At 36.6% G+C, this 25,725-nt stretch overlaps 1 protein-coding gene across 1 annotated transcript in view; it reads left to right on the forward strand.

The window, feature by feature from the left end:
- The first annotated feature begins 895 nt into the window (after window positions 1-895).
- Window positions 896-25,725, forward strand: part of LOC103015242 (dual specificity protein phosphatase 3-like) — a 39,751-nt gene continuing 14,921 nt past the window's right edge. The window contains exon 1 of the mRNA XM_057540389.1: window positions 896-986. Coding sequence (XP_057396372.1) covers window positions 896-986 — 91 coding nt within the window. The remainder of the gene's footprint in view (window positions 987-25,725) is intronic.

Here is a 25,725-nt window from a genome sequence, read left to right on the forward strand (position 1 = left end):
TCTGCCCTCTGGCTGCAGTAGATAAGCATCTACTTTATATGCTTCCAAGGAGGCCCTTTGATTTTGGTAGTTTTAAATTTGAGATTAATCCCTCTCAGAGTATCCTTGAAATTTTACAGTGCATCAGTAGTAGCCAGCAAAAGTTGTCAGATTCTATAGTTCTTATAATTATTTTTCCCCTAATTCTCTCAAATACCTAAGACGCTGTACCTGTCAGTGCTTTCTGACACACTGTCTCATTTCAGTTTACCACAGGTAAAAGTTTTAATAATTGTACCACTTTAGCATGCCAGGAATAAGTATTCTACCTACCAGCAATGAAGGAATCCTCATTATCAGCTCCCTCAAATTCCATTTTATAATTTGGTTTCTAGGACCACTTGTTGGATTCCCCAGGACACAGACTTGAGATGGAGATGTGCTGTTAGGAGGACACTGGGGAATACTCTTGGACACGATACATAAAAGGGAGTGAGGGATAGCAGGATTGGGTTGGGGGAGAATTTGCACTGTGGTTGTAATGGGCTTTATTTGAGTCCTTGGGGTGCTCTAGACCTCGGATTGTCTTTCAGAGTTGTCCCAAATTGAGGCAAGAGGGCTGAGTCCTCGTATCTCTGCATTGATTGGTAGCTACTTCTTCCTTGGGAAGAAGTGTTTGTTGCCAGTCAACCCCCTGCACCTGAGGTTAATTCCTTGAGAGAGACTCAGCTGTAAGCTATCTGCAGCCAGCACTCCCACCGCCCGAGAATAACGCCGTGAGAGCCCAGCTTTGGTCTTGAGAGCAAGCTCTGGGCAGTGCAGCCCAGGAATCGCTCAAAACTCATATATACTAATACAGTTTATGGGCAGTTTCACCCCCATTTTACTTTTATTCTCAGAAAAAAACAAATCAAACATGGAATTATTTAATAATATGCCTCGAAAGAACCTTAAAATCACAGCAAGTTCAACGTACTCAGTTTTCAGATTAAGAATCGGAGGTGCAGGTAAGTCAAGTGCTTTGCTTGGGTGAACAGAAGATACAGATGCTGGGTTTAGAGTTCTGGTTCTCTGCCTTCACCCCAGTTTTCTTTCACTCTTATAATCTGTCAGGTCTAGAGAACTATAATATTGTAAGTTGTTTCCCATAGTTGAAAGTTTTAGCATTTAATCTTTACTGCAGTATACAATAGATGTCAACTCCGTGATTGTGTTTGCCTCCCAAGACAATTTCTTCTTTCCCGCTTATTTTTGAGAGGCACTGTTGCTTTTTGTAGGACCAGGATATTAAATAGATTAAGGTTTTAAGTTCCAGGAGGAGATTCGTGGTCATATATAATCTATTGTACTCTTTTTCTTGAAAATTGTTTTGGGTAAAGTTGTTTCTCCCCCCCACCCCCCGCTTTCTGACTGTAACAAGAATCACCTGGGTAAAAGTGAAGGCTTAACAGAAATGGCTCAAATTCTGTTCTTTTGAAATGGGTTCTTTGTTGGATTATCTCAAGATTGGGCACTAGGCATGCTTCTCCCATAAGGCTACCCTTGTTTCAACCAAAAGGCTATTTTGAATCTACCTGCTTTCAACAACAGGGAGTTTTTCTGGCAACTGGAAAAGGCTCTGGTCTTTGGTCTCCCTGCTTGTTACTCCTCACATTAGTTTGGTTTTTCTTAAAGAATTCTCTCTGAAATGCACTGTCTACTTCCAGGCTGAAGTGTTTCCAGAAATAAATTGTTTTCAATTTGATAAGTAAGTCACATAGTCTTTTACTGAGCATTTATAATGTGCTAAGTGTTGGGTTATGTATAGGGATACTAAAATGTTCAAGATATGATCTGCGCTCTTAAGGAACTTGGTCTGATTGGGATACGATAAAGACCTAGAGAAATAATTTCACTATTAAGTAATATGTTTTACAAAGATGTGCACAGGGCTGTAGGTTTACAGAGGAAGCTGAGGAAGAACTTTGATGTAATTGAGGCATTAGAAAGCCGTGGTGTTGTCAGAAGGCTACAGTTCACATACTTACGGAGCAGTCAACTTGCTCTCCTAATTAGCATGCTAAGCAGGAATGATTTATAATGCTAGCTAGCAAATACTGTGGACCATGAAGGAAAGGGATACAGAAGGTGAATTTCCATGCAGTGCTTAAGAATCAGGGAGCAGAGGGTCGAGTAGAGCAGATACAAGGCAGAGGTAAGATTTCGGTGGTGAGGAGAAACAAAGTGAATGAATAAATAACACGTGCTTTGGATGGCGAACCCCTGAAGATGTGGGAATCTTCTAAAAGGGAGGAGAGAAGCCTGGGAATGAAGGATAAACAGGCCAGCCCTGCTTAGTTTAATATGACACTTTCCTGAAAGGTATGTTATGTTACATTACCTAAATCACCTTTGGATTTAGAATAAGTGCTAATGTTAAAGTAATGTGTGTTCAGTATGTCTTTTTTGTTGTTGTTGTTGTTAAACCAAGACACATTCTTTTTTTTAATGTTTATTTATTTTCTGATTAGTCATCCATTTTACACACGTTAGTGTATACATGTCAATCCCAATCTCCCAATTCATCACACCCCCCTCACCCCCAGCCGCTTTCCCCCCTTGGTGTCCATACGTTTGTTCTCTACATCTGTGTCTCAATTTCTGCTCTGCAAACCGGTTCATCTGTACCATTTTCTAGGTTCCACATATATGCATTAATATACGATATTGTTTTTTCTCTTTCTGACTTACTTCACTCTGTATGACAGTCTCTAGGTCCATCCACGTCTCTACAAATGACCCAATTTCATTCCTTTTTATGGCCGAGCAATATTCCATTGTATATATGTACCACATCTTCTTTATCCATTTGTCTGTCGATGGGCATTTAGGTTGCTTCTATGACCTGGCAATTGTAAATAGTGCTGCAGTGAACATTGGGGTGCATGTGTCTTTTTGAATTATGGTTTTCTAAGGGTATATGCCCAGTAGTGGGATTGCTGGGTCATATGGTAATTCTATTTTTAGTTCTTTAAGGAACCTCCATACTGTTCTCCATAGTGGCTGTATCAAGTTACATTCCCACCAACAGTGCAAGAGGGTTCCCTTTTCTCCACACCCTCTCCAGCATTTGTTGTTTGTAGATTTTCTATGATGCCCATTCTAACTGGTGTGAGGTGATACCTCATTGTAGTTTTGATTTGCATTTCTCTAATAATTAGTGATGTTGAGCAGCTTTTCATGTGCTTCTTGGCCATCTGTATGTCTTCTTTGGAGAAATGTCTATTTAGGTCTTCTGCCCATTGTTGGATTGGGTTGTTTGTGTTTTTAATATTGAGCTGCATGAGCTGTTTATATATTTTGGAGATTAATCCTTTGATGATTCGTTTGCAAATATTTTCTCCCATTCTGAGGGTTGTCTTTTTGTCTTGTTTATGGTTTCCTTTGCTGTGCAAAAGGTTTTAAGTTTAATTAGGTCCCATTTGTTTATTTTTGTTTTTATTTCCATTTCTCTAGGAGGTGGGTCAAAAAGGATCTTGCTGTGATTTATGTCATAGAGTGTTCTGCCTATGTTTTCCTCTAAGAGTTTTATAGTGTCTGGCCTTACATTTAGGTCTCTAATCCATTTTGAGTTTATTTTTTGTATGGTGTTAGGGAGTGTTCTAATTTCATGCTTTTACATGTAGCTGTCCAGTTTTCCTAGCACCACTTATTGAAGAGACTGTCTTTTCTCCACTGTATATCCTTGCCTCCTTTGTCATCAGTATGTATTTCTAAAGAGACTACATTTAATTAGGATTGTGTTGCAGTTTGCCTATCAAATAGACACATAAAATATCCTGCTGTTACAGTATTTACATTTATTTTTGTATTAGTTTCAAATGTCACTTCCACTTCCCAGGAAATCCTCAAATGTAAAATTTAGTATTTTAAAATAAAGTAGTTCTTGAGAATGCATTATCCATAGCAAACTGTATATGGAATTACGTTTGCTTTTGTCAGAGCAGGTAGTTTAGTGCAACTTATTTTTTTTTAGAGGGAAGGTAGGTTGAGGAACAGAAGGGTGAGAGAGACGTAGATGTCTCTGCATCTCACCATGCACCTGCTCCTTGCCTTTCAGACTCACCTTCATTATTTGTTTCCTTTCCCCCAATTTTTAAAATTTTTGAAACATTTTAAAGTACACTTGGATACTTTCTCCTAGATTTCCAAATTGTTCACATTTTGGACTTTCACTTTACACATGTACAGCTTGTCCTCTTTCTCTTGTTTTCTCACAGTATCATTATGAACTCAGTTTTTTCTTCTTAAATTCAGTACGTTGTCCATTACTGTCATTATTTTTGCTGTAAACATCTGAGTGAATTAAAGAACCCTAATACTACCTGTAGATGTAAATACTCTATTTCAAAAGACTTCTATCATTTTACACATTAATATCTTAAAAGATCTGGGAAAAATGGGTTAAAATAAATCTGGTATATTCTATAGAACCAAAAGAGCATAGGATACCCTGGAGTAATCCTGGGGTTACATAGGATCTTAGAAATCATTTTATTCTATTCTTCTCAAGCATTTGCACCTAAATACCATTTAGAATGCGTAAAACCAATATATATCATCTATAAGTCTGCAGCTTAATCTGAAGCTACCATAAGTAGGAAATGTCTTTGAAATCATATTTATCTTATAAAATAGATCTAAATTTTCCTTTCTTCTCTATTATACAGCAACTTTTGTTGAAGATTAATATTTTAAATATATTAAATATAAAAATGAACTCAACTATGAGTAAATGGATGTTCATTACAGCAGGGTCTGCAGCAGTGAAAGACTGGAAACAACCTGGATGCCATTCAACAGAGGACAGATTACACTATAGCCTCACCATGGAATATTATGTAGCCTTCCACAAATAAGGGAAACATTTATGTGGAATGATCTCCAGGAAATATTGTGTAAAAAAGACAAGTTTTGGAACAGTCTTTATAGGGTGGCTCCAATTTGTATAAATAAATATGTTACTCATTCGTTAAATTCCTGCAACAAATATGTATTGAGTACCTACTATGCATGGGATTATTCTAGGTTCTTGGAGTATAGCAGTGAATGAAACAAAGTATTCCCAGGGAATTTATATTCTAGTAGAAGCAGATAATAAATAAATGAATGAATGAATAAATAAAATTATGTCCTGTAGTGATAGGTAATATTAAGGACAATAAAGCAAGTTAAGTATGATAAAGTTAAGAGAGTAAGGCTACTCTTCCCCATAAGAGTCAGGGATAATATGAGATTTCAGAGCAGGCCTTAAGATGGGTAGGAACAGATTGGAGAGGTTAAGGATAGGAATGCTATCTCTAATTTTATCATTTTGAGTTTTGAGTCATGTAAATATTTAATGAAACTAAGATTAAATTATTATATAATTAGTAAAAATCCCTAAAATTAAATAGAAATACATATAAATGAACCTAATGTGTTATGAAATTGATAACTACACAAAGTAAAAATTCAAATAACTTTAAACAACCCTTTGTAGAATGCATTCAAAGGGCAGATGGCAATCAAATCTTAAACTTTACTTAGCAGGTTTGCTGTAGGTATTGCTATTGGTATTATAATTCCAAAACTATTTTATGTATATTAGAACATAAAGAAGGTGAGTTTATATATTGATCTTTTTAGGAATCGGTTTTCACTGTTAAAGAAGGCAGATTACAAGAATGGTATTGTAGAATATGAAGGCGACCCTGTGTTAGGGTATGAGAATTTAGGTATACAGTTTTTTTGAGCCTTCAAGCTTATACAATTGTGCAGAATCTCTTTAAGAAAAATTAGAAATAACAAAATTAGGTATAGAACATTAGAAGGAGCTCATTAGCTTCACAGTGAACCTTTAACTGATCTGGTGGTGTTGACTTGGACTTGAAAGCATAGGTGTATTTTCTTGCTCTATGAACTGGAAAGGTCTAGATATAAGAATACCCTTATAGCAATGAACACACCTAGTGCTCAGAATTTGTTTTCTAAATACACTCACCAAGAGAAAGAAATGAGGGTCTCTAGAGAAATGGCTGAGCCAGGTCGGGGGAAGAAAAGTACAAGGAGATCCTGTCACATCTTGTGCCAGATGCAAGAAAGTGCTCCAAGATGAAAGGGGTCATATCAAGATGACACAAGAAGTAAAATCCATAAGCTTTTTGTCCAACTTTGCTGTTTATATTCACATACTTACATGCTAATACAAAGCCACTTGCCCCCAAGTAATCTTCAGGTCATTGTTCTGTGTCAGAGGGAACTGATGCCCTGACAGCCAGATAGACTAGGGAGCTGAGTTTGATCAAACTGGGGGGAGTTGAGAAATTCTCATAGGAGAAAGGGCCCAGAACCATTACTCAGGGATGGGCTTGCTTGCGCCTCACTGCAAAACTCGCTGTGCTTTTCAGAGAATCTGTAAATGGGTGAAATTGTCTCCTTGTGAATATCTTGATTGGCTCTTTGCTAGCTGTCGTTTACCCAAGGGGGTAAAAAAAATGATTTACTCTTCTCAAACAGTTTTGTTCTCTCCTCTTCTGCTTTTGTCTGTCATTAAAGAAATTAATCTATTTATTGTTTTCCCTTGTATAAAAATAAAATGGCTCACTGACAGATAATGTCTTAAAATTATTCTTTGACATTTCCTAAATTTGTTTTAAATTCATGAATCCTATTATGTCTGAAAACCAGTTGTACCAAAGAAAATAGTTCCCTTTTTTCTTTTTTTTTTAAATTAAAGATGCTACAGGAACAATAATCACCTTCTTTCCTATAAGGACCTTTTTTGAGAGTTAATAACTAGCTGGGTTAATGACCTTAAAATTTTAAGAACATCAGTTTTCTCATGTACTCATTAATTCTTCCAAAATGCCCAAGACTGAAATAATTAGCATTTAAATAAAAGCAGAAATAGGGAGACCCAATAGGATATTGATGAGATGTCAGAAACAGTATTTAGAGTGAAAATTATGAGAAAATACTGAATACATGTGATGAATTGGTTGGCCTATAAAAAGAACTGAAAGCAAGCAATTACTGGAGTAAAAGGAAAAGGGGAACAGAAAATAGCAGAGGCTGGCCAAAGGAATAATGACTGGGTAGTTCAGTATTATTCAGAGTGGGTAAAAAAAAATGCTCACTTAAAATGATAGTGGGAAATAGTCTAAATATAATCCTGGTGGAAATTTCAGCCAGGTTTGAATACTGCACAGCTTTTGAATATCATATGTAATTGAAAGTCGGCCTTCAGATACAATGTTACCCCTAAAAAAATGGGCCTATACATTAGGGAATAATAAAGGATAACATTCTGAAGAATGCTGCTACCATGAAGCTTGATTGTTGTTAGAGCCTCCCTTTGGTTTGCATGGTGGTAAATTAACATGAACATTTTTTTGTGTGATGGACCAAAAGGAGAATATATAGAATTTTGAAAACTCAGATAAATGAGAGAAAATACAGAATTAACTCACGTCCCCCAAATCAAACCCATTATATCATATCTAAATGAAAACATAAGTATGCTGCTGCTTCCCAGGAAGGCATACCTCATAATGTAGAATAAAATTGCATTAGAATGGATCAACATTTTGTGAAATTTGAAAAAAAAAAAAAAGTTCTTTAGCTTGTTTAACTGAGGCTGGGCCTGTCATTAAGAATATAGAAATAATCTAGTAGAATCTGAAGAAATTGTAATATCTTTAGGAAGACTACTGGAAAGCTGATGAGACATTTATCTGATTTGGAGTTTAAGAAAATTGGACCAAGAATACAAAGAAAGCCAGAAGGGCAATTACATATATAGACTGAATATTGTTACACAATTGTACTGTCACTCTTAGCACTTAAACAAATGATTACCGGCAGAGAATGATGCATTTGAAATTCACTCCATGTTACTCTGGAAAAAAGTTCTGAGGCAGACCATAAATCTTGTGTGTATGCTTAACATAAGCTTGGGTTCTTATTATTTTTTTGGCATTACCTCAGTCATTCTTAAGTTACAAAATCATAGAATCAGAGTTGGAAGGACATCTAGAGATGTCAACTAAATTACTTCTCTGCATCAATTTACCTACATTTTGTCTAAACATTTCCAGGAACAAACATTTCACAACTCTCTCAAGGAGATTGTTAAATCATTCCAATGTTTATAAGCTCTCAAAGCTAGGAGTTCTCCATCTGATTGCCGTATTTACCCTCATTCCTCTGTTCCCTGCCTTCTCCTCTCCCACTCCACCCAGCTTCTTATATTTTGGATACTATTTTTCTTTCTTCAAGTAAATCTGTTTTCCTTCTTTCTGCAACTCTATGCCAGGTTTTGTCTAATGTCCCAGTGCCGTATTTGTTTCTCTTGTATTTCTTCTCAGCATCCCCAGATCTTTTATATTTTCTCCTAAATCCTCAGTAAGCTTATTTTATTTTCTTTTGGATTGAGAGCAAATGAACCAAAATACTACAAATCAAGCTGGGAGGAAAAGGAGGGATTGGAAAGTGTGAATATCTAAAGAAGTATTTTCACCAATTCCAGCATGTAAAGGTATTCTTGCAGGCTTAGGAGAACCTCAGTGGGGATGACTGCCAACCTCTCTCTTAGGTTTACTTACCCAGGCAAAATTGTTGGGAATGATCTCTGGCCAACACTATTAGGATACATAAAGCTCTCTGTTGGAAAGTTTACAGAGTCAATTAGAGTTCCCAATATTTTTTTTTTTAAGTATGGTTGAGGGACTCATTTAATGAATTGCATTTCAAGATGTTTCTATTCTTGTAGGGACTGCCTGTAAAAAATTAGCAGGCGGCACATTAAGGCCATAGGAGATTGTGCACTTAAATAGGCATTTATTTGGGTGCATATTTTCCATCTAGTAGATTACCACCTCAGTTTAGGGGTTGTACTCTTTCCCAAATCCTAACTTTATAAGTTCTACAACATTTTCTAAAGGAGAATCTTTACTTCTTATCTAGAATCACTATCTATAAATTGATTTACAAATAAATCCAGTGATTCTTCTTTTGTGAGCTAAATTCTTGATTTATTTATATATGGATAATGCTAAAAGAGTCCTGTTGAGTTTTCACCATCAAGGCAGTCCCTTGATTTGTTTAGCATAAGTGGATAATTTTGTGCTAAGTGAAGAGCACAGTTATTTCCAAAGTCTCTGCTCCTGATAACTATAAGATTATATTCTAAAAAAAGTCATATATATTCATTAATTTTTGGATAAAAATAAAAGCAGTATTTTCATTTATAATATTTTTATTAATAGAACTTCTGTAGCCCAATTATGTTTATGGAGATTTACTACTTGCAGGATGTATTCAGTACAGATTCAGTGTCTATCAGATAAGAATTTTATTGTAGAAGTAATGCAGAGGAATAGATTACTGGTTTGGATGACTCAGGAGTGGGAGTATTGAAAGTTTGGAGTCAGGGCTCAAATACACTGGACAAGGGTTTTGGGAAACATGAATGAATCAAGAGGGTAATTGAAGAATTCTTCATAGCTGAAGAAATAAATGTATCACTTAATTAGATTGTGACAACAAGGTTAGCCCTGGCAGATAACTGGACAAAAGCCACTCCCTTTTTTCTGGAAGTGTGCATGTGTGTTTGTGTGTATGTTCTGTGTGTTCGTGTTCTATTCTATGGGATGATGAAGTATGAATATGAGGTAGGGATAATGAGTGCCCTGGTTAAATGGATATTTAAAAAGAATAGTTTTTTCTGTACCATCAACCCATAAAATCTATTCTGGAGCCTGAAGCTGCAGCTTGTTATTATTCCTGGCCTCTGTCCTTAAAAGCCTATCTTCTAGGTAAGGAGATGGACAACTTTTTCTGTAAAAAGCCAGATAGTAAATATTTTCAGCTTTATGGGCGACGTGGTTTCCATTGTAACTACTCAACCATTGTTATAGCTTGAAAACAGCCATAGACAATGCAGAGAGAAATGGGCATGAATGTGTTCCAACAAAACTTTATTTTTAAAAACAGGTGGCAGGTGGGGTTTTTGCCCAAGAAGTATAGTTCACCGACTTTTGTTACAGATTGGTGATTCCTACCCATTAGTCAGCTCTGTCTTTCCTAGAGGTCCTTAGATCATTTCAAATTCTGCTTTAAGAATGTTTTGAAAAGACATTTTTCAGTCCTTTTCAATCAAACCCAGAAGAACCGTATTGCAGTGTGTCCTTTAAGTGCCAAACAGTATCACATTGGGAGCATGAATGGGGTACTACTTCTCTTCTGGAAGTGCTGGAATGACTCCCAGAGAAGAAGGGCTGCAGTGTGTGGGAGAAAGAGCTATGGCACAAGACTCAGAGAGCTTGAGGTCTAATGTCTATCTCTGTGACTGCAGGCCTGGGTTTCCTCAGTGCCAGAGGAGGATATTGGGACTAGACATCCTACAAATTCTCTACTGGCTCTAGGATTTTACAGCGCTAAATTAAGGTTCTTGGCAAAGCTGATTCTGTAGGCAGTCTTGGATCTTCGTTTCACTTTCAAGACGTTTCCTCAGACAGAGCAAACAGCAGACACTGGTAATTTTGAATGGGAACACATTTCTTGTTTCTACCTTAGGAGGTGATGAGAACAATCATATTTGGGCAGTTTTTCACAGTTTTGGAACTTGCCATACATTTATTGCTTATCTGCGTGAGACTAACATTGCCCTTGAAGATACTTGTGGATAGAATCAGGAGTATTTTTCTTTTAAAATTTGTAGCTATAATGCACATTTAAAAAAAATTGGCTTACATTTTTGGTGTGATATATTTCATCATTTCTAAGAACCATGTATCTTTGTACATTTTAACATGTGTGAGATCAAAAGGTGTCATGCAACTGCTGTCGTGTAGGCAGCAATTGTGATGTATTTCTTACTGCTCATATTTGGGCGTACAAACTTATATCAATAAATATATAAATATCGATATATAATCTGCAGCTTGCAAGAGAATCCTGAAGACAGAAATGAGGCACAATTAAAAAACGCTGTTTCACCAAGGCTCTTGATGGCACAAAGGGATATTTTATATGGAAAATTATGGACTTTAATGATTCTGAATTGATCAGTAATTTGGATTCTAAATGTGAAGAAATTTTAGAAATAATTTATTATGTTTATATTTCTTTTCACATAAACACCAGTGATTTAGTAAACATTTATGTCTAAATAAATTCAAATGGGTTCTTTTTGTAATATAAAATGAATCATAGTAATAATGAATAAAGTGAATAATATCATAAATCAAATATACCTCAATAAAAATGTTTTTAGAAAATTGCAAGTGATAAAAAGTATTGTAACATAATTTAATTATCAAAGATATTGTTTTTTGCTCTTAGTGGTACATAAAATAGTGGTGTGTTCTTATAATTTATGGCATCTTAGATTTATAAACATGGTATTATTAAGTATGATGAGAAATTTTTGAGAATTTAGAAGAAATATTAAGAATTAAAACTCTTTTTAGGAGTTAAAGATTAGGAGGTAAATTATGGCAAAAAAAAGATTTTATATTGCCTTCCAGCATTGAGAGAGGGAAAGGATGAGGAAAATAGAGATCTTGAAGTACGTTTGCCAGTTAGGAAAGAATGCACTAAGATTACCAGTGGAATGCTACAAAGCCCCTTGAATAACACTGACCTTGCCCGTCTTTTACCTCAATGTCTCTAGCACCCAGAACAAAACCTGGCAAAGAGCTGGCTGCCCATAATTTTTTGTTGAGTGAGAGAATAAGTGGCCCCTAGAGCAAAATTGGTATATGGGAGAAGTTGAGGCTATGCAGAGCTTCAGAAACAGCCCTGGTCCCAAATTTAAATCTTCCTTTGGCTTTGAGGGTCAAGAATGTTTGTAAAAGTTACTCTTACACTTGATGTCTGAGTTTGTTATATAAAGATGCATGAGTCAGTAGCACTGATACTCAGAATTACAGGTGTTTGTACTGAAAAGTAACTCAGCTATTAAGATCTTGGCAAAACACTTCCTAGTAGTATTCCTTGATTAAACTGTCCTTGAAGCATTAGCCTGAGAGAAGAAATCAAAAGCCAAGTTTCAGTTTCTGTACCAGTTATGACAGAAGCAGATGCTAACTATACAGAATTCTTGCAGAACTTGTTTCCATATGGTCTCCAGTATGCTGTGTTCCTGCAATTTTTAGAGTATGGAATACTTTGGGAAGCTTAGGTGTCATCACCACCCAAGCAAAACCCAATTCTTATAAAACTTACAAAAGTGTCTTTTGGACTAGAGAAAGGAATTTATTCTTTAAAAAATAGATGTTAAGATGTGAAAGATGAAAGCTTTGCTGGGGTGGATATTTAGAATTTTAGTATAAACACATGGGTCTTAGCTTTCTTTAAGATCCTTCTTATGAAGTTATCTAAGATATCTAATAAATATATCTAATACATATGAAGTTATCTGATTCTAATCAATTGATTCTAAACCAATGTTGTGTTCTTTGACATAGTAACTCTAGGAATAAGTAAATATATATACAAACATATGTATTCAGAGTTTAGTTGAGGAAATGATGGCAATTTATATTAAGGAATTAGAATATTGTCTTGTATATAATGTTGTATATATAAGAATTAGAATTTTGTGGATAATTTTTAAGTGATAGAGAAATGCTAAGGAGCAAAAGATCAGTGAGGGCAAGATGACTTCATCAGAATTTTGGCAGACCAAGCTGGAAGGGTTGAATATTCCAATCAAAGGGGATGAGTGAAATCTCAGAGATGGGAATAGTGTACCTTGATGCAAAGACGAGGCAATTGTGAACACAGTGGAGAGCAAGAATCTGGGAGTAGAGACAAATAATTAGTTGAGTAAAATTAAAACCACTGATAGAATGTTCCACAAATAATGATGGCATGCACACCATGCACTAGGCTCTATCCAGTTCTGGTGAGTCAGTGGTAGACAAGACAGATGTGATATACTGCCCTTGTATGACTTACATTCTAGTTGAGTGCAGCAAACAAACAAGTAAGCAAATACATATAAGAAGCAAGTTTGTGGTAAGTAATGGTAGTAGTAATGCTACTAATGTGACGAAGACAATATGAGCTAGATGCTACAACAGTGAATATTGGAGATGGGAGGATTTTTTAGGTGGGGGAGTGAGGGGAAACATCTCCAAGGAGTTGACCTTCAAGCCAAGATCTAAAAGTTGAAAAGGAGCCAAGTAGGTGAGGGGGTGAGGAGAGAACAGATAACACAGAAAGAGATTGATGGGTTCTAAAAACTAACAGAAAGTTAAAGCCTGAAGCCAAGTAAGGAAGGGGGCAAGTAGCTCAGGATGAATTAGGCAGATAGACCGGACCCAGATAATGCTGGACATTGAGGAGCAGAGTAGAGAATTTGGATTTTGTTCTTAGGTAATTAATAGAACTTCTTTGGAGGCTTTTAAGCAAGATCATCAAATATGACCTATTTTTTATAAGATTGTTCTGGTTCTTGTGTATACAGTAAATTGGGTGGATCACTCATCATCATCACCATCATCATCAAGCTACTACCTATACAGGCTTGCTGTAGTCTGAGAGAGATGCTAGTATCTTGGACATGAGAGTAAAACAGTTAGGACTTGGTGATAGGTTAGAGCTTAATTTAGGAGGGGAGTTGGCAACAGAAAGGGAGAAGTCAAGAATGGTGTCAGATTTCTTAAGCTGGGTTACAGAGCGTATTAAATGTCAGATAGTGAGGGTCTGTGTTGATAAACAGGAAAATCAAGGAACACAATAATTTTGCGAAGTGTGATAGAATATGCTTGTTTAAAAAAGATGTGTTATGTTACAGGGAATACTGTACCAGAATTGCAAAATCTGAGAATCAGGAAAGTCTGTGTGATGTCTGCTACAGTGAATCTTCTGTGAAAAGCTAGGGGCTTGGGTTGGGCTAATGGCCATGGGATTAGAAAAGAAAACATAGCCATGAAGGATATTGTTATGGAAGATTTTTGTCTTTTGAAGCTTATTGGAAATGAGAAATGAATCAGAAGCGTGAACCTAAGACAACTGTGGAATCTTTTGTGTGACCTGGATATTATTTTTAATCACTAGGGCCTTCAATTCTGTTTCCAAGAGGTTCATGAACTCTTAGGCAGGGCTGAACCTAGTTGCCTGGACCAAACACCTTCAAATTAGCAGCCGCCCTCCCTCCCCATGAAATGTATCATGCACAGAATTGAAATTATACAATTAAAACTCATATCCTGCTCATGACTTAGAAATAAAAAATGCATTTTTTATTAAAGTTCAATTTAATATTCATTGTGGGCTTATTCTAAGTCAATGAGGTGCCAGGGATACAATGGTGGCAAAAAAATAAAAATCGTGTACCTTTACTTTTACTTTGGAAGATTCTTTGTACTTTGTGACACACAGACCCACAGTGCAAAATGGAAAGAACATATATGAACATGTTAAAAATAACGTGACTTTCCATAAATTTCCCTTAAATGTCAAGTCATCAAATATCCAGAGGCTTCATTTTCTGGGGGCGGGGATGATTTTTAAAGTAACTGTTGTAAAAGCCTCCTGAAATTTGTTCCAGTTTGTATTTTGAGCAAAATGATTTCAAAACATGACCCATAAAAATATCAAATGGCAACAAAAATAAAAATGTTTGTTTTCCTTTATTTAATGCATATTGAGTGCTAATTTTCTGTTTTCTACAAAGTACGGATAATTAAGCTTTGTCGTTGCCCTGCAGGAGTTTGCTGTCTGCAGCAGATAGTGTTCATGTGCCATTTCCATTTTCACACAGGACTAGGCCACGCCAAGTCGGGAGCTGGGAAAACTGCTTTTCTGAGGGGAACTTTTAAAATTGTTTAAATGAAAACAGAAGCAGAGGAAGCTGTAGGCAGCTAGGTGGAGTGAAATAAAATGCGTGTGTTTGCACATAAGACAGCTTTGTGGAACCTCAGGGTGGGAGATCAGGAAGAGGGCAAGCTGTGAATGAACCCATGATAAACTGTGGAGAAGTGGCCAGGCCCAAATGTCGTGGCATCAGCCATACAATTCAGTCTTTGTTGGGAGACTTGAGAAAATAGGCTGAGCATCTTGGCTATGAGCACAAGAGCCAAGAGAGTTATTTTCATGTCTAGAGTAGAGTGTGACCCTGTAGGAGGCCAAAATGAAGAAGAAGGATTTGCTCTCTGAAGTTACTGCTGGCAGATAAAGGGGAAACTGTAGTGGCCTCGGTGAGAAATGGTCAAGTCTAATGCTGAGACAGTGGCAGACTGATGAAGAAAAGGAGGGTGTGGAATTATCAAACCATAGCATTTTAGAGTTAGATGGTGCCTTAAAGACAACCTTCCAGATGAGAAATTGAGATTATACCTTTTACTATCTGAGTCACGTCGAACCAGTTTCCTAATGCTGCTGACGGCCAGTTTTATTAATCTGTGAAATGGTGTCCCGGTGCTGTTGTGACCCCACGGACATCGTGTATGTGTGTTGTAAACCACATAGATAGCAAATAGGAAAGTTATAATTATAGGAGACATTTAAGAAGTGATAGATTTTGGCAATAGACTCCATGTGCAGAGTGAGAGAAATGAGTCAGAGTTTAGTCATTAACACATTCTGTTCTTTTCGGTCATATGTATTTATGAGACTCTATAAATGAGGAGGATTAACATTCCCTTGACTGTTAAGAGGCATATTGGTAAAACAATTTTCTCTGTTGGCCTTCTGTACTATAACTCCCAAACATTCCATAGCTGGGAAAGCAATCATTTGTGTTGATTTTTTTATTGTGTTCTATCATTTGTTTAGCACAAGCATCGGGTCATTTGTTCCTCTTTTCCCTTCTGAGCTAGGCTGTCTCTGAATAAAAGATTTAATTTTGTGTGAAGATCTTGGCCTGGTTCTTCAGTGTCATCTATAGATGTCCTTGTCACCTTCATTGGCTATGTTTTGCTTTGAGCACTTAGTATAGGGAGTTTATTTTCAGCAAAGTGTTTCACAGAATCATTAGGCAGCTCTTGTTTCATATGTACCATTGCAAAAAAAAGTACAGGTGCTGTTCTTCTGTTTGCTCAAAGAAACCTTGGATACACCCTCCAATGCATAGCTCAGGACCCTGACCCCAAATCACCAACTTGTGAACACACTGCTGCCTATGTGGCAAAAGGTGGTTTTATTTCCAAATAGAAAATTAAAAAAAGAAATTCCAGTTTATTGGCTAAAAAGACTGTCTTTGGCAGCTTGCTTTCACTTCTGCTAAAGGTGTATTTAAGATACATCAATTCTAAAATCTGTCTTTACCCTCACAAAACTCCAGTATCGGTATATCTTATTGCTACAAATTTACAGCATGCCTTCTGAATAGGTCCCAGGGAAATAGAAGAGTCCTGTGACAACTATTGGTGCCCAGATGAGTATCCTGCCAAGACCTAGCACCAGCCTAAAGAGATCAGGCCAATTATAAGACTCAGATGAGCTCAAAGAAACTCTGCTTCCTAGATTTAGAAGCAAGGTTAATAGGTTCATGAGCCACCCTATAAATCTCACACAACATCCTGTCTCTGTAGCATTTCAATGAATCTGAACATTTGAGTCTCTCAATTGAATTAGGGGGGAAAAATCCATTGTATGTTTATGGAGGCAGAAGTGATAACTTTGCCAAGTAGCAGGAGCAGTGGGGCTCCCTGAAGCTCTCTCCAAATCTACTGGTGGAGAATACATCCAGTTTGGTAGGTATTTAGCAATATCTCTTAGACATAAAATAAAAGCAACGTATCATTTGGGTCCTTCTGAGAACCTCAGACTCAGGGCAGACCCCAAACTTGAGCTCAGAAAGCTTCACCCATGTTTCTCTTAGCCATATTTAAGGATTTAGTTTGTCTACCTGTCACAGTGTTGTCCAGAAGTATTGGAACACTGTGTTTCAATACACTGGCAAAGTACTTTCTCTGCCTCCCTTGCAGATGGGATTATTCTACGTGATCCCAGCAGGCTAAGTGTGTTTATTTGTTCTGTCAGCAATCTCACCACCATCCAAGGGATTGTTCTGTTCTTTTCATCTTTATTCAACAAACATATGAGTGCTCCTTCTATGCCACTCTCTGTGATAGACTCAGTATGTAAATTGTTATTGTTGCATAACGCTAGATAAGCACCCTCATAAAATATGAACCAGCTGCAGTGGGCACAGAGAGAAGAGAAGCAGATTGTACAATTGGGGATTTGGAATTTTGGAAAGGTGTAGTCCATTCAAGAAACTGCAGGCAGTTTGGTGTGGGTGAATTATAGGATCAAATAGGCAGAGATAAGTTTGCTGAGTTCCATGCCAAACCACAAGGGTCTGCTATGCCATGTGAAGCAAACTCATGAATGCCCCACCCATCTTCCCTCAGCCTTCCTGAGTTCACCTGCAGCTGAAGGATGAGACAGTGTCTGGAACACTGATGCCTTTCCATCACAGAAGTATCTGCTTCTCTCTTTTGTGCCTGAGATCTTTGTCTATACGACCAGGGAAGATGGCTCCCTTTCAAGCAGTACAGATTGGGAAGGGTGTTACTATGTCTTGGAGCACTCTCAGCAAATCAGGGGGGCGGTTAGACAATGACTAAATGCCCCAGTCCCTATACAGTTTTAAGATGTGGTGCACACACAGGTCAGTTCTGCGGTGGAACTGAGCCCCAGGTACCTTCAGAGCTAACCTACTTGTTAACACATCCTTCATAGAATTTTCTCCATTCCCTCTCTCACTTTTTTCATTCCATCATTTGTGCATCTTGGGCTTACCTCCAAAAAACCAAATTGTACCCAGATACTTGTTTCAAACTGAGACACAATAAAAAAGTGTAGAGTTGATCCTCTAGGCTACAGGGAGCCAATTATGAATTTTAAAGCAGTGGAAAGATGTGATCTGATTTACATTTCAGAAAGTTCACTGTCTGAAGTGTGGAGAATATATTAACAGCAGGACAGGACTGGAGGCAAGAATAGTAGGAGGTTGTTGAGTTAATCTGGGCAGGAAATGATTGTTTGGGGGGAAAAAAGACATAGAGAAAAGATATTTCTTTAATCCTTAACAGATCAGTACCTCTCTTCAATTTAGGGGGCAGTCTTTGTAACAGTATAAACAACCCAGCCTTGTTCCTGGGTTAGTCAATTCTCAACTTTTTTTTTTTTTTTAATTTATTTTTGGCTGCATTGGGTCTTCGTTGCTGCGCGTGGGCTTTCTCTAGTTGTGGTGAGCGGGCTTCTCATTGTGGGGGCTTCTCTTGTTGCAGAGCACAGGCTCTAGGCACACAGGCTCAGTAGTTGTGGCTCACGGGCTTAGTTGCTCCGCGGCATGTGGGATCTTCCCAGACCAGGGATCAAACCCGTGTCCCCTGCATTGGCAGGCAGATTCTTAACCATGGCGCCACCAGGGAAGTCCAAATCTCAACTTTTTAACTCTCATTTATCATCATTTACCATCATTCTTTCGCCTAGTCATCTACTCTTAAAATCATTATATGCTCTGGGTTTGTGACCAGGCTTTCCTCTTTGTTAAACGGAATGACTGATGCTTCATCAGAGTCTAAACATGCTTGAAATCCTGCTTCAGAGCAGAAAGGAGGGTTTGGCACTCCTCCCCAGGAGGTTGCAGCCTGGCCATTAGAAGATCAGGGCTCTCCTTTTTTGGGGTTTACTCCCATGAGGCACTCAGTAAGTTTGCAAATTATGTAAAACAACCCAAAATTACTAGTGTAATTTCCTGTCATTTTCTACATATGTGTTTACTGAATTATGCTACTGAGGCTGTTTGTTTATTTGGAGGATCGTGACCTACAATTTGGGTAATTGGCTACCCTGAAATTTGGGTAAGTTGGTGATGTTCAGGCTGTGACTTACAGGTTTAAAGAGGCTGTACTTATCACTGGCTTGGAAGGTGACCACAGCTCTAATGGGGCCTTGTTGTGTTGACTACCACAGGGTGAAGTCCACACCAGTGTCCCAATTACCTGCTGGGTAGGCTCCAAATACGTGGGTTTCCACAGTTAACCTGTTGTCCCAATCAATTACGTGTTTTCTCTTTCAAATATGAACTCTGTATAAGTAACCAAGCATAAAAATAATTAGTCATAAAATTACACGTTCTTTTTAAGATGTACAATGTAGTGACTTTATCTATCTTGCAAAATGCTTGTCACAATAGGGTTAGTTAACACATTTGTCACCTCACATCGTTACATTTTTTTGGTGTGTGGTAAGAACTTTTCAAATCTACTTTTAGCAACTCTCAAATATATGATACAATATAGTATTGTTAAATACAGTCACCATGCTGAACATTACATCCCCAGGACATAACTGGAAGTTTGTACCCTGTGACCACCTTCACTCTCCCCCTCCCACTGACCCCTAGGCAACCACCAATCTATTCTCTGTTCTGTTAGGTTGTTGTTGTTGTGGGTTTTTTTTTTTTGGTTTCACATATAAGTGAGTTCATACAGTAACTGTCTTTGTCTCGCTTATTTCACTTAGCATGACAGGTTCATCCATGTTGTCACAAAAAGCAGGATTTCCTTTTTTATGGTTGAATAATATTCCATTGTATATACACCACATTTTCTTTATCTGTTCATCATCGATGGCCACTTGGGTTGTTTCTATTTCTTTGTTTTTGTAAATAATGCTGAAATGAACATAGGAGTTCAGATGTTTCTTTGAGATAGTGGGATTTCATTTTCTTCAGATATATGTCCAAAAGTGGCATTGCAGGATCATATGATAGTTTTGTTTTTAATATTTTGAGGGACCTCCATACTGTTTTCCATAGTGGCTGCACTAATTTATATTACCACAGATTGTATACAGGGTTCTGTTTCTCCACATTCTCTTCAGCCCTTATCTCTTACCCTTTTGATAATAGCTATTCTCACAGGTGTGTGGTGATATCTTATTGTGGTTTTGATTTGCATTTCCCTGATGATTAATGATGCTGAATACCTTTTTATGTACCTGTTGGCTATTTGAGTATCTTCTTTGAAAAAAATGTGTACTTCAGTATTCCACCCATTTTTTAAATCAAATTATTTGTTTTTGTTGCTGTTGAATTGTATGAATTCTTTATATATTTTGGATATTAACACCTCATTAGACATGTGGTTTACAAATATTTTCAACATATTCCATATGTTGCCTTTTCATTTTGTTAATTGCTTGCTTTGCTGTGAAGAAGACTTTTAGTCTGATGTATTCCCACTTGTTTATTTTTGCTTTTGTTGCTTGTGGTTTGGGTGTCATATCCATAAAATTCTTGTCAAGCCAAGTGTCAAGGAGTATTTTCCTTATGTTTTCTTCTAGGAGATCCTCTAGGTCTTAAATTTAAGTCTCTAATCCATTTTGAATTAATTTTGTGAGTGGTGTAATATAGACCTCCAGTTTCATTCTTTTGAATGTAAATAACCAGTTTTCCCAGCACTATTTATTAAAGAGATTGTCTTTTCCCCATTCTATATCCTTGCCTCCATTATCAAATATTAGTTGACTGTATATGTGTGAGTTTATATAGTAGAATCATACAAATCATATGATATACTTTTGTGTTTATGTAATTATATCAGTAGTTAGGATCTAGGAACAAATAATTATAAACAGGTTTTCTACTTACATGACATTTAAAAGTCTGGCAATTTTGGCCCCACCTGCTAAATTTTAGAAGCACCTTCTAAATTGTGAGAGGGCCTAAAACTCCTCCACAAATTTTCCAAATTCCCCGAGGGATGCTATGTCCTTAGTTAAAACCCATAGCTCTCATGCTGATGACTCTAAGATTAGTGTTTCCAACTCTCATCTGTCTCTTGAATGCCAGATTAAAATATCCAACTGCTCACTGGAGATCTACAACTGACTGATCTTTAATTGGCATTACAATATTAACAAATCCAAAATCAAACTATTGATTTCTTTCCCCAAACATTCTCTTCCAATAGTTTTCCCCATCTCTGAAATGGCATCACCATAATATCCAGTTACTGTAGGCAAAAACCTTGAAATCATCCTTTATTTATATCTTTCTTTAATACCTCACCTCTTCAACCTCTTCAAACCTGTTTATAATTATTTGTTCCTAGATCCTAACTACTGATATAATTACATAAACACAAAAGTATATCACATGATTTGTATGATTCTACTATATATTTATATCTTTCCTTTATACCTCACCTCTTCAATTTCTCATTTTTTTCTACACTCACAATCTGAATATGTGCTACCACAGATTAATCCATTGTTACTTTTGTGTGTGCTGTTTCATTTGTTTCCTACCTAAACTCTTAATTCCACAGGGTATTCTCCACAGTGTAGCCAGAGTGAGGTGTTTACAAAGTATAGTATTTTATATCACTTTCTTCCTTTCCCTCTTGACTTCCTGCTTCCAAATACACTTGGGATGAGAATCCCACTAGATCCTACATGATCTTTCTTTTGGTGATCTAATTTTCCCCCTTACTCCTGGAGCTCCACCATATTGGTTTCATTGATGTTGTGTGAGCACACCAAGCTCATTCCTACCTCAGGGCCTTTGCCTTACTGCTTCCCTCCTACTGAAATACCCTTTTGACAATATTCATATGCTCTCTCTGTCATTTATTTCAACTCTTATTTAATTGTCACCTCCGGAGAAACTTTCCTGACCATCCTGTTTAAATATACTACATTTTTCTCTGTACCTATATCCCACTATAATTTTTTGTAGTCTTTACCTGAAATTATTGATTGATCCATTTGTTTGTTTTTCTGACAGTAGATATAAGCTCCATGAGGGAAAAGCCTTTGTTTATTGACTTGTCCTCAAGATCCAGAGGCATATGTGGTCCATAGTATTTACTCAATATTTGTTGAATAAATAAATAAGTGGTGATTGTATTGTTAGGGTAAGAATAACAACTTTAACAAACAAATCATAACAAATATATATAATGGTTCAAAATAAAATTCCTTCTTGCTCATATACTTGAAAACATGTATAACTATCAGTTAGTGACAATTTATGGACTCGGGCTCCCCCTAACTTGTAGCTCCACCATCTCTCACTGAAGGTATCCAGAACTACTGATGATCATCCATCCCACGGGGAGAAGGAGAAAAACATGGAGGAGAATATGCCATGTTTTTAATGAGCTGGGGCTGGAAGTGATACCTTCCTCTTATATTCCATTAGTTAGAACTCAGTCACAAGGACACACTTGACTGTAAGGGCAACTGAGAAATACAGTCCCTTGCTGGGCAGCTATTTCCCTGCTAACAACTCTACACTAAAGAATGGGAAGCAATATGTTTTTTTGGACAGTGAGTTACTTCTGCCACAATGAATGAATAAAAGAACTTGTAAAAATCCAAGAATAATTTGTTTTGTATATTATATAAAAGATATTATGTTGATATTTATTTGGAAGATTTATTATGCCTTATTACCATTTTATATAATTATTTTAAAATACAATTATCCTTTAGGTAATTATGTCCATTAATTATATTTATATGTGATTATATTAATACTATTTTGTCTTTATATAACTTATCTGAGGCACAATTGAATACAAACTAATGAGATTAATACAGTATTCAGGGAGGTTACATGACTGAAAATATAGCATGGATTCTTCACCTGGCTTTGCACCTAAATAACTCTTCTTGTATAGTTTCCTTAACTTTTCTAGATTTTAAGGCTGTATTCCTTGGCTCATGGCCCCTTTCTCAATCTTTAAGGTCAGCAGTATAACCTCTTCAAATCCTTCCCTGCTCTTGTCAGATTGCCTTCTCCTCTCTATTCAAATATCCCTGCCTCTCATTTATAAGAACACTTGTAATTGCATTTATGGCTCATCCAGATAATGCAAAATAATCTCCATATATCAAGATCCTTAACTTAGTCATATCTGCAGAGTCTCTGGTGCTGTAATAAATTAACAACCTCAGGTTCCAGAGATTAGGAACTTGGTATCTTTGGGAGTCATTATTTAGCCTATGACAGTGCCTTTTCTCAGGTCATTCCTCCAGACCACAGTTTCCTTAATCTCACATTTTGATGAGCCAACTAAATCTTTCCTTCTAATCTGAGTATTTCTTAAAATTTGCTGAACTGTGCTTTATATGGATGAACAATATAAATAATTATTTAGAGTTAGATTTTTTTTTTTTGCTGTTACTGTTTACAAATAATGGCATAAAGCCTATCCAGTTTCATGTGGTGCAAAGAACTCAGAGTTTTGGTTGTAAATTAGACATGAGTTTAAATCTTTTTTCATCTATTTATTAGCCATGTAAACTTGGTCAAATTGCTGCACTAATCTGAGCTCATTTCTCATAACTAAAAAACAAGTTGATAATACTTCACAGGATTATTGTAATAATTAACCGAGACAATGATATATGTAAAAGAGTTTTAAAAATAATATATTAATCAAATGTGATTTGCACTATTTGTTGCAAAATTACAACTAAGGCATTTTCCATTATGCTATTTTAATTCCTTTCTGCATAGACTTCCTGAGGAGGAAGATGATTCAAAGAAAGGGCCCTAAAAATTAGATGAGTCCCCAGTAGGTATGTCTATGGAAACTGCTTCTTAGGCATTGCTGACAAAAAGGTAAATTTGCGAGTACTTCTCTAGTTAGCTTCTTCCATTTACAATGTGTGTGGGGCCTTGGAGAACAGTTTTTTTTCCTGGTTTGTAAACTCAAGTTCTTAAGAACATTTGAAATTGTATGCAATGTGGTGGGTCTAAAATGCTTCATTTGAATTTGTTCTATAACATCAAGCTCTTCCCAAGGCAGCAGTTTTGTAGTTCTCATCTTGGCTCATATGTGTACCTCTTACACCCTTGTCAGCAAATATGTAGCCACAGAACATACACTAAAGCAGACATCAAAAAGAAAGATATGGGCACTCTTCTACCATCCTGCCCACTGGGCCACTGCAGTGTAGGGATCGCTATATATGTGTTGATCAGATGGGAGGAAATGGTGAAGAAAGATTGTCTATTTTTTTAGAAGGGAAATACTGGGAGTTAGAACAACTGGCTTGTGTTGTTGCTCTGGACTAGAAGAGCAGAGAAACAGAGTCATGAAAATGTACATACTTATGTATTTGCTTCATAATTTTATGAAAACTTCTTAGTAGATCTACAATCAATTGAGAGTACACACTTGGCTCTGCAGTCCAGTGCCTATTAAGAATCATCTCACTCAATACCTAGCTCATAAATACATTGATGAACACATCAATAAATATTTGTTGAATGAGTGAATGAATGTTAGGGCTCAGTGGTTCTCTTTCATGTAAGTGGAGGTGCAGATATTGGATCACTATTCCCCCAAAAGGAATGTTATATGTAATGGCATCTCCTGTAATCTCTATGAGAGTGTGGGTGGATTAGGACTTAGGGCTTCATTATGATTTTCTTGAAATTGTCACTTGTATCAGATACTGCTAAGTTTTATTTTTCTTTGACTATAGACCTAGCAATACTTATACTAGAATGTTTTTGTATTTCTTTGGTTCATAGTCATTATGAACTGCTTTAGAATGCAACTGTGGATATTTGATGAAAATGACAAATATCAGTTTGTTCAGGTAAACATTAATCACAACATAATGCACTCGTCAGCCTATAATTGTACTCTCTGTACAATTGTGGAATGTCAACGAGAAAGAATGTAAAAATGTCATTACTTATAGGCTGTTGCTTAGTATCTCAAGACAAGAAGGAAATTTATAATATCTCCAGGGTGGACCTCTTATGGTGAAGGTAGTCCTGATCAGGTGAAAGGAAATCCCCAAAGAATATGTATGTGATAGTGATGAAGGTGAAGTAAAGCAGAATGAAGTGCAATAAATCCCCAGTCACAAAATATACGACTTCCTCTATTACAGCCCCCATTTGCAATTTGGTCAAAGAATGACAGTCTTCTCACAGGGGGGAGTTTTGATGTTTTCTATTCCTCTGAGCAACTTAAATCTACTTAGGAATTTCTATTCCTTTCCAAAGTCCATGGGTTGGATTTGATCCTTCTCTATAAACACACACATACACCTACACACACACATATACACATACACATATACACACACCTCTACACATGTCACATTCAAAGTGTTGAAAATCAAACATTAAGGATAACTTCAAGGCAGACAGAGAAAGAAAGACACACTATACACGGAGGAAAAATATAAGAGTATTAGCTGACTTCTAATCAGAAACCAGACAAGCCAGGAGTGACATCTTTAAAGAGATTTTTTTTTTTTTTGAAGTCAGTTATATCCAGAAAAAATACTTCTCAAAAATGGAAAAGAAATCCACAAACCTACACAACTGATAAAATTGTATAGACCTTAATACACACATACACTCACACACACCCAAATGAGTACAAGTAAAACGGAGGCAATCTGAATAAGATCAGTGCATTGTATTCATGTCAATATCCTGGTGTGATACTATACTATAGTTTGTAAAATGTTACCATTGGGGGAAACTGGGCATTGTGTACAGTGGTTCTCTCTGTATTACTTATTATAACTGCAAGTGAATCTATAAATATCTTCAATCACAATTTCAACTAAAATAAGAAAACAACAAAATAATCCCCCCAAAATAACAAAAGCAAATGCATTAAAAAATGAAGGAGAATAAAGGCCAAACATATAAAAGTGGAGAGAATTTATAACCAGCTGATCTATGCTACAAGAAATATTAAAAGAAGTTCTTCA

The sequence above is a fragment of the Balaenoptera acutorostrata genome, chromosome 2 (genome assembly GCF_949987535.1).
Source record: "Balaenoptera acutorostrata chromosome 2, mBalAcu1.1, whole genome shotgun sequence".
In the NCBI taxonomy this organism is placed as follows: Eukaryota; Metazoa; Chordata; class Mammalia; order Artiodactyla; family Balaenopteridae; genus Balaenoptera; species Balaenoptera acutorostrata.